The sequence below is a fragment of the Dysidea avara genome, chromosome 3 (genome assembly GCF_963678975.1).
Source record: "Dysidea avara chromosome 3, odDysAvar1.4, whole genome shotgun sequence".
Classification (NCBI taxonomy): Eukaryota; Metazoa; Porifera; class Demospongiae; order Dictyoceratida; family Dysideidae; genus Dysidea; species Dysidea avara.
This window is the reverse complement of record NC_089274.1, coordinates 49410301-49420520: the sequence shown is the minus strand read 5'-3', so window position 1 is coordinate 49420520 and position 10220 is coordinate 49410301. Positions and strand designations below refer to the sequence as shown.

General features: G+C 40.7%; 1 protein-coding gene across 1 annotated transcript; it reads left to right on the top strand.

Moving 5' to 3' along the window:
- The first annotated feature begins 4310 nt into the window (after window positions 1–4310).
- On the top strand, window positions 4311–9977 carry LOC136248596 (sushi, von Willebrand factor type A, EGF and pentraxin domain-containing protein 1-like). Its single transcript, XM_066040365.1, has 21 exons — window positions 4311–4458; window positions 4514–4705; window positions 4753–4941; window positions 4990–5178; window positions 5355–5543; window positions 5590–5781; window positions 5829–6017; window positions 6066–6254; window positions 6431–6619; window positions 6666–6857; window positions 6905–7093; window positions 7142–7330; window positions 7522–7710; window positions 7766–7957; window positions 8010–8198; window positions 8247–8435; window positions 8612–8800; window positions 8847–9038; window positions 9086–9274; window positions 9323–9511; window positions 9703–9977. Exons 1-21 carry the CDS (start codon window positions 4311–4313, stop codon window positions 9975–9977), a joined length of 4029 nt encoding a protein of 1342 aa, XP_065896437.1.
- The last annotated feature ends 243 nt before the right edge of the window (window positions 9978–10220 follow it).

Here is a 10220-nt window from a genome sequence, read left to right as displayed (position 1 = left end):
TCCCAGGGGTGTTTTTTACAGTGAGCAGCTAGCATACTCAACAGTGTTCTATTAAACCGCTCCACCATACTACTCCTGTAGCTTCTGCAGTCAACGAGCAACTTGCCCTTCTGGTTCTTTAAATCTTTGAATCCATGCCAATCAGGCTTGTTGTAATTGTAATCATAATTAATTACTAATCATTAGCAATTTTCAAGTAATTGTAATTGTAATTGTAATTAGCTGTTCAGTCAATAATCATTATGTAATTAAATGTAAGGAATCAAAGTTATGCTATATAAAAGTACTACTCCATAACTTGACTAGTGACTATGTACACAATCCCATGTACACATGGGATTGTGTAATCCAATACCCAATCCAATTTATGTACAGTATGGGATACCCATGGGGTACATAATGTTCAATAGCAGAGAAAGAATTTAAAATATCTAGATGACACAAAGTTTACAAAGGATGAAAGCCCTTTAAAATTTTGGAAGATAAATACCCCATTTTAAGTACAATAGCAAAGAATAGCTGGGAGTTCCAGCAACATTAATTTTGTACCATATGAGTATGTATTCAGCCATAGTGGCAATGTTCTCAGACCAAATATAGATGTAGACTATTACCAAAAAAGTTTGAACAGTTAAAATACCTTAAGAGTAATGCTGGAGAATTGTAAGTTATTGTTGTACCCTGATGTACAGTAGTAATTGAAAAGTAGTTGTAATTATTAATCATTATTTTACAAACTGAAGTAATTGTAATTGTAATCATTAGATTGGCTTCAAAAAGTAATTGTAATTGTACTGATTACTTTCAGTGGGTAATTGCAGCAAGCCTGATACCAGTGCACCATGATCAGTGCAGATAGTGAATGGTGCACTCAGGAGGAAAGGCGGAAGTGTTGAAGGAAAGCCACCACTGCTAACAACTCTTTCTTGTGACACAATAATTGCGTTCAGTTTTTATTAACGTTCTGCTAGCATAAGCTACCACGTGTTCCTTGTTGTCATGGATCTGTGACAAGACTGCTCCAATACCTGTATCACTGGAATCAGTATCTAGAACAAATGGTTTAGACCAATCCAGCAAGGCTAAAACAGGTGCTGATACCAGGTGATCCTTCATACAATCAAATGCATCTTGGCATTCATTAGTCCATCGAAACTGTGTCTTCTTCTCTGACAACTTGTGTAACGGTGCGGCAATCATTGCAAAATTCTTAATAAATCTTTGGTAATAGCTAGCAAGGCCTAGAAATTGCTGAGTCTCTTTAACAGATGTTGATGTTGGCCATTGCTTTACCCGGGAAGTCTTTGTAGGGTCTGGCAAAATTCCATCTGCTGATACAAGGTGACCCAAAAATTGGACTTCTGGCTGCAGAAATTGACATTTGTGTGGCTGCAGCTTCAACCCTGCTTTATCTAAGCGCTCAAAAACATGACGTAAATTGTTTAGATGATTATTAAAATCTTTGCCTACTATGATAATATCGTCAATATACACTATACAGCTGGTCCATTGTAAGCCCATTAGCACCATGTCCATCAGGTGCTGAAATGTTGCCGGGGTATTGCATAACCCAAACGGCATCACATTAAATTGAAATAAACCCTCATGGGTACAAAAAGCTGTTTTTTCTCTGTGGTCCTTGTCTACCTCCACCTGCCAATACCCACTTTTTAAGTCTAGTGTTGAAAAACACTTTGACCCTGCGAGTGTATCTAGAGTGTCATCTATCCTTGGTATTAGGTAAGCATCCTTGTGGGTTAATTCATTAATTTTTCGATAATCAATACAAAACCGCACAGAGCCATCCTTTTTAGGTACTAATACAATAGGAGAAGCCCATGGACTTTTTGATGGTGTGATGATATCTTTTTCCTGCATTTCTGTCAAAAGCTTCTTGATCTCATCCCTCTGGGGTAATGGTATACGCCTCACAGGTTGTCGAATAGGGCTACCACAAGTTTCAATCTTATGACTTAGTATATTAGTACTGCCCAGGTCATTAGGATGCACAGCAAATATGTAAGCATAATGTGTTAACAATGCACTTAATTGTTGAAGTTGGTGATCATTAAGGCTAGCAGGCGTCTGTTGCATGATGTTACTTAACACTTCTTCCCATTCTTTCTCAGTGCATCTGGTGTTGGACTGTCTACCCACAGTTGATATTTCCCTAGTAGGGTCAATGGCTTCTGCTTTGGCAACTCTGGTCCCTTTAAACACTGTGATAGGTTGTGACTCAAGATTTAACACACGTAGGGGCACAAGACCATGCAACAATTGCCCTTGCTATTAATACTTGAGGTTTCTTAGATTCTTTGTTCTCTACCAACCAGTTTCCCTTACAGGCTAGAGGTATCTCACCCATGACCTCCATTTCACTGAAGCCCGCAACAGTAAAGGATTCTTGGATACAAATCTCTACCTGTGCAGTAGTTGGTTCAGAATTTTTGGCAGATAGAGCTACTCTTGAACCCCGAGTAATTAACTCCCCACGAACCAAGTCTAAAATGCACCCATTGGCTTCTAGGAAGTTCAATCCTAGGATTCCCTCAGATGTTAATGAGTTGACTATAATTAGTTCTTGCTTAAACATCTGCTCTGAGATAGTTAATTCCACCACTGTTGACCCCTGAGTTTGTAATGGAGAGCCATCGGCACCCACCAAACGTGTGCTCACTGGAGTTAATTTGGGATGGTAAGGTGACTTTATACGGTCCCATATCTCCCCACAAATAAGTGATACTGAAGCCCCAGTGCCCACTAGGAAGGATACTTGGGTTTCCAAATACACTTGCAAGCACTGAATAGTTTGATACACTATTTATAGCAATGATACCTACACCATTTTTTGACACACTATCACATTGATGTACCTGTGAGGGAGATAGTATATCCTCTGATGCTTGGCGATGATCATGGGATGTCTTAGTATTTTTGTGAGCAAAGTGTTGTTGCTTGTAAGCTTGAACCCTTGCATGTCTTCCTCTTTGGTGAGAATCTATTTTACAAGGGTGCCAACATCTTAGCTTTTTCTCAACTTTAACTTCTAGCTGTGTTAATTGTGCCTTGAGGTTTTCCAACAACGTAGTAATACTACTGAGTGTGTCTATCTTAACTGGAACATCAGCTTCCTGCGAAGATACCTGCCTTGATACAGCCACGTCCTGATTATCTTCACCGCATTCATTATGCCTTGGTAAAAAGGTTTCTAGCTCTAGTGTTGCCTTGACTGCTTCTGTTAATGTCCTTGGTCGCTCCTGTCTTACTGCAAGGGCTATCTGCGGCTGCTGTAGCTGATCCAGGTTTAGTGCAATATACTTTCTTACCTCCTCCTCCAGTTCTGGGTAGGCTTTGTCCGTGAGTACATTAAGTTGGTCTGCATAATCGCCACAGCTCTCAGACTTCCGTTTCACTCGAGACTGTAATTCAGTTCTGTCACCACGGGCGAGTCGAAACGTTCTTTCAGAACTTCCTTTACTTCTTGATAGGACTTATGACTGACACGTGTGAGCACCACGTGGGCTTTTCCTGTCAGGCGCACGTGCATCCACTGTAATTTCTCTACATCGTTCCATCCATTGATAATGGCCACGCTTTCAAAATGTTGATTCCAGGAACAAAGCTTCCTTCTCCACAAAAAGTGTCAGACAGAATTAGCAGTTTACTTGATCGATGGCAAGCTTTAGCTGGTCCCGGATCCATTGCCATTCACAATCACTGACCAGCTCAACTTCTCTGGCCGCTCTAAAAGAAGATAACAAAGAAACAACCGAGCAGTGGTATACTATTGTCCAACCTTTCTGGGTACCATTATCACACACAAACCTACCACGGTACCACAGCTTCTTTGCATGAGGTTCAGGATTAGTTGCTTGGCCGGAGAGATCGATCCTGCCAACCACGCCAGTGTTAGATCGTGACAACTGTTGCTACTCAACATTGACATCAACTTTTATCTGTCCTTCAAACCAAAGCCTCATCCCGGGTTACATACCAAGACCTTATTCCTATTTACAATCCAAGTGTTAATCCTCTACCTAAAGTGTGAAAATTACAACAATATGATAATCTGTAGCTATTACAAAATAATAATATAATGACCTCTGTTACAAATATACTAATTTGATCATTCACAACCCTACCACGATCTATTACTGCTTACCTTCCTACACAAACCATGTACCCTTGTGTGGTGATAGTAGTGAACTACGTCTAGAAAACTTGATGTTCTCATGATTGCATGAGTCTCATGATGTCTTATATATGTAGTGCCTTGTGATGAACTACCACAACCTGAACATGGATCAGTGATGTGTGACTATGGAGATGATGGGACAACATCATATCAAGATATCTGCCGATACACTTGTGTGGATGGTTTTGAAATAATGGGCAGCAGTTCAAGAACTTGTCTCAGTACAGGGATGTGGAGTAATGATGAACCATTGTGTACAAGAGGTGTGTTAGTTGTTGGTTGTAAAGTGGTTTATCTTTGTTTGCATTATGTTATTAGTGTCCTGTCCAACCCTCAATCATCCTGCTAATGGAACTATTTCTTGTTCAAGTGGAAGTAACCAGGATGCTGTGTATGAAGTGACATGTAATTTTACATGCGATACTGGATACCAGTTGACCAGTGGTAGTCATAGCAGAACCTGTTTGAGTGATGGAAGGTGGAATGGTACTGAAGCTACTTGTGGGAGAGGTTTGATGATTATATAATGTATGCTGTTCTTAACAACTCCTATATAGTTCCTTGTGTTCGACTTCCTCAACCTGCTAATGGAGCAATTAGCTGCTCACTTGGTGATGATGGGGTGGCTTCCTTTGAGGACACGTGCACATTTACATGTAACAGTGGTTATGAAGTTAGAGGTAGCAGTATGAGGACTTGTCAGAGTGATGAGAGTTGGAGTGGTATGACAACAACATGTGCAAGAGGTAGGTGTTAAACAAATCATTTCACCTGTGATGTAATTATACTAATAGTGTCCTGTCCTGACCTCGGTCAACCTGATAACGGAATGATTGATTGTACGTTTGGAGATGATGGGGTCGCTTCATACCAAGACACATGCGGATTCAGTTGTGCTGATGGTTATCGTCTCCGTGGTAGCACATCACGCAATTGTCAGAGCGATAGAACTTGGAGCGGTGGTATTGCAACATGTCATAGAGGTAAGGTGACCTTATTATCCAAACATAGTACATTTAATGAATATGCTAAGTTGATCATCCACTGCTTACTTTCCTACACAAACCATGTAACCTTGTGTGGTGATAGTTGTGAACTACATCTAGAAAACTTAATGTTCTCATGATTGCATGAGTCTCATGATGTCTTATATATGCAGTGCCTTGTGATGAACTACCACAACCTGAACATGGATCAGTGATGTGTGACTATGGAGATGATGGAACAACATCATATCAAGATATCTGCCGATACACTTGTGTGGATGGTTTTGAAATAATGGGCAGCAGTTCAAGAACTTGTCTCAGTACAGGGATGTGGAGTAATGATGAACCAATGTGTACAAGAGGTGTGCTAGTTGTTGGTTGTAAAGTGGTTTATCTTTATGTTATTAGTGTCCTGTCCAACCCTCAATCATCCTGCTAATGGAACTATTTCTTGTTCAAGTGGAAGTAACCAGGATGTTGTGTATGAAGTGACATGTAATTTTACATGTGATACTGGATACCAGTTGACCAGTGGTAGTAATAGTAGAACTTGTTTGAGTGATGGAAGGTGGAATGGTACTGAAGCTACTTGTGGGAGAGGTTTGATGATTATATAATGTATGCTGTTGTTAACAACTCCTAAATAGTTCCTTGTGTTCGGCTTCCTCAACCTACTAATGGAGCAATCAGCTGCTCACTTGGTGACGATGGGGAGACTTCCTTTGAGGACACGTGCACATTTACATGTAACAGTGGTTATGAAGTTAGAGGTAGCAGTATGAGGACTTGTCAGAGTGATGAGAGTTGGAGTGGTATGACAACAACATGTGAAAGAGGTAGGTGTTAAACAAATAATTTCATCTGTGATGTAATTTTACTAATAGTGTCCTGTCCTGACCTTGGTCAACCTGATAACGGAATGATTGATTGTACGTTTGGAGATGATGGGGTCACTTCATACCAAGACACATGCGGATTCAGTTGTGCTGATGGTTATCGTCTCCGTGGTAGCACATCACGCAATTGTCAGAGCGATGGAACTTGGAGCGGTGGTATTGCAACATGTCATAGAGGTAAGGTGACCTTATTATCCAAACATTATACATTTAATGAATATGCTAAGTTGATCATCCACTGCTTACTTTCCTACACAAACCATGTAACCTTGTGTGGTGATAGTAGTGAACTACGTCTAGAAAACTTAATGTTCTCATGATTGCATGAGTCTCATGATGTCTTATATATGCAGTGCCTTGTGATGAACTACCACAACCTGAACATGGATCAGTGATGTGTGACTATGGAGATGATGGAACAACATCATATCAAGATATCTGCCGATACACTTGTGCGGATGGTTTTGAAATAATGGGCAGCAGTTCAAGAACTTGTCTCAGTACAGGGATGTGGAGTAATGATGAACCAATGTGTACAAGAGGTGTGCTAGTTGTTGGTTGTAAAGTGGTTTATCTTTATGTTATTAGTGTCCTGTCCAACCCTCAATCATCCTGCTAATGGAACTATTTCTTGTTCAAGTGGAAGTAACCAGGATGTTGTGTATGAAGTGACATGTAATTTTACATGTGATACTGGATACCAGTTGACCAGTGGTAGTCATAGTAGAACTTGTTTGAGTGATGGAAGGTGGAATGGTACTGAAGCTACTTGTGGGAGAGGTTTGATGATTATATAATGTATGCTGTTGTTAACAACTCCTAAATAGTTCCTTGTGTTCGGCTTCCTCAACCTACTAATGGAGCAATCAGCTGCTCACTTGGTGATGATGGGGTGACTTCCTTTGAGGACACGTGCACATTTACATGTAACAGTGGTTATGAAGTTGATGGTAGTAATTTGAGGAGTTGTCAGAGTGATGGGGGTTGGAGTGGTATGACAACAACATGTGAAAGAGGTATGTGTTAAACAGGTCATTTCACCTGTGATGCAATTTTACTAATAGTGCCCTGTCCTGACCTCGGTCAACCTGATAATGGAATGATTGAATGCATGTTTGGAGATGATGGGGTAGCTTCATACCAAGACACTTGCAGATTCAGTTGTGCTGAAGGTTATCGCCTCAGTGGTAGCACATCACGCAATTGTCAGAGTGATGGAACTTGGAGTGGTGCTACTGAAACATGTGATAGAGGTAAGATGACCCAAACAATAACACAGTACCAAACACAGTACGTTTAATGAATATGCCAAGTTGATCATCCACAACCCTATTACTGCTTACTTTCCTACACAAACCACGTACCCTTGTGTGGCGATAGTCGTGAACTAGATTACTTAATGTTGTCATGATTGCATGAGTCTCACGATGTCTTATATGTGTAGTGCCTTGTGATGAACTACCACAACCTGAACATGGATCAGTGATGTGTGACTATGGAGATGATGGAACAGCATCATATCAAGATGTCTGCCGATACACTTGTGTGGATGGTTTTGAAATAATGGGAAGCAGTTCAAGAACTTGTCTCAGTACCGGGATGTGGAGTAATGATGAACCAATGTGTACAAGAGGTGTGTTAGTTGTTGGTTGTAAAATGGTTTATCTTTGTTTGCGTTATGTTATTAGTGTCCTGTCCAACCCTCAATCATCCTGCTAATGGAACTATTTCTTGTTCAAGTGGAAGTAACCAGGATGCTGTGTATGAAGTGACATGTAATTTTACATGTGATACTGGATACCAGTTGACCAGTGGTAGTCATAGCAGAACCTGTTTGAGTGATGGAAGGTGGAATGGTACTGAAGCTACTTGTGGGAGAGGTTTGATGATTATATAATGTATGCTGTTCTTAACAACTCCGGTCCTAAATAGTTCCTTGTGTTCGGCTTCCTCAACCTACTAATGGAGCAATCAGCTGCTCACTTGGTGATGATGGGGAGACTTCCTTTGAGGACACGTGCACATTTACATGTAACAGTGGTTATGAAGTTAGAGGTAGCAGTATGAGGACTTGTCAGAGTGATGAGAGTTGGAGTGGTATGACAACAACATGTGCAAGAGGTAGGTGTTAAACAAATCATTTCACCTGTGATGTAATTTTACTAATAGTGTCTTGTCCTGACCTCGGTCAACCTGATAACGGAATGATTGATTGTACGTTTGGAGATGATGGGGTCGCTTCATACCAAGACACATGCAGATTCAGTTGTGCTGATGGTTATCGTCTCCGTGGTAGCACATCACGCAATTGTCAGAGCGATGGAACTTGGAGCGGTGGTATTGCAACATGTCATAGAGGTAAGGTGACCTTATTATCCAAACACAGTACATTTAATGAATATGCTAAGTTGATCATCCACTGCTTACTTTCCTACACAAACCATGTAACCTTGTGTGGTGATAGTTGTGAACTACGTCTAGAAAACTTAATGTTCTCATGATTGCATGAGTCTCATGATGTCTTATATATGCAGTGCCTTGTGATGAACTACCACAACCTGAACATGGATCAGTGATGTGTGACTATGGAGATGATGGAACAACATCATATCAAGATATCTGCCGATACACTTGTGCGGATGGTTTTGAAATAATGGGCAGCAGTTCAAGAACTTGTCTCAGTACAGGGATGTGGAGTAATGATGAACCAATGTGTACAAGAGGTGTGCTAGTTGTTGGTTGTAAAGTGGTTTATCTTTATGTTATTAGTGTCCTGTCCAACCCTCAATCATCCTGCTAATGGAACTATTTCTTGTTCAAGTGGAAGTAACCAGGATGTTGTGTATGAAGTGACATGCAATTTTACATGTGATACTGGATACCAGTTGACCAGTGGTAGTCATAGTAGAACTTGTTTGAGTGATGGAAGGTGGAATGGTACTGAAGCTACTTGTGGGAGAGGTTTGATGATTATATAATGTATGCTGTTGTTAACAACTCCTAAATAGTTCCTTGTGTTCGGCTTCCTCAACCTACTAATGGAGCAATCAGCTGCTCACTTGGTGATGATGGGGTGACTTCCTTTGAGGACACGTGCACATTTACATGTAACAGTGGTTATGAAGTTGATGGTAGTAATTTGAGGAGTTGTCAGAGTGATGGGGGTTGGAGTGGTATGACAACAACATGTGAAAGAGGTATGTGTTAAACAGGTCATTTCACCTGTGATGCAATTTTACTAATAGTGTCCTGTCCTGACCTCGGTCAACCTGATAATGGAATGATTGAATGCATGTTTGGAGATGATGGGGTAGCTTCATACCAAGACACTTGCAGATTCAGTTGTGCTGAAGGTTATCGCCTCAGTGGTAGCACATCACGCAATTGTCAGAGTGATGGAACTTGGAGTGGTGCTACTGAAACATGTGATAGAGGTAAGATGACCCAAACAATAACACAGTACCAAACACAGTACGTTTAATGAATATGCCAAGTTGATCATCCACAACCCTATTACTGCTTACTTTCCTACACAAACCACGTACCCTTGTGTGGCGATAGTCGTGAACTAGATTACTTAATGTTGTCATGATTGCATGAGTCTCACGATGTCTTATATGTGTAGTGCCTTGTGATGAACTACCACAACCTGAACATGGATCAGTGATGTGTGACTATGGAGATGATGGAACAACATCATATCAAGATGTCTGCCGATACACTTGTGTGGATGGTTTTGAAATAATGGGAAGCAGTTCAAGAACTTGTCTCAGTACCGGGATGTGGAGTAATGATGAACCAATGTGTACAAGAGGTGTGTTAGTTGTTGGTTGTAAAATGGTTTATCTTTGTTTGCGTTATGTTATTAGTGTCCTGTCCAACCCTCAATCATCCTGCTAATGGAACTATTTCTTGTTCAAGTGGAAGTAACCAGGATACTGTGTATGAAGTGACATGTAATTTTACATGTGATACTGGATACCAGTTGACCAGTGGTAGTCATAGCAGAACCTGTTTGAGTGATGGAAGGTGGAATGGTACTGAAGCTACTTGTGAGAGAGGTTTGATGATTATGTAATGTATGCTGTTCTTAACAACTCCTATATAGTTCCTTGTGTTCGACTTCCTCAACCTGCTAATGGA

Excerpts from the sequence above, each read along its gene's own strand:
- LOC136248596 (XM_066040365.1), top strand. The coding sequence starts at position 4,311 with ATGTGTGACTATGGAGATGATGGGACAACATCATATCAAGATATCTGC. Across the intron at positions 6,620-6,665 it reads TGAACCAATGTGTACAAGAG|TGTCCTGTCCAACCCTCAAT; the intron begins GTGTGCTAGTTG and ends TTATGTTATTAG. Across the intron at positions 8,801-8,846 it reads TGAACCAATGTGTACAAGAG|TGTCCTGTCCAACCCTCAAT; the intron begins GTGTGCTAGTTG and ends TTATGTTATTAG.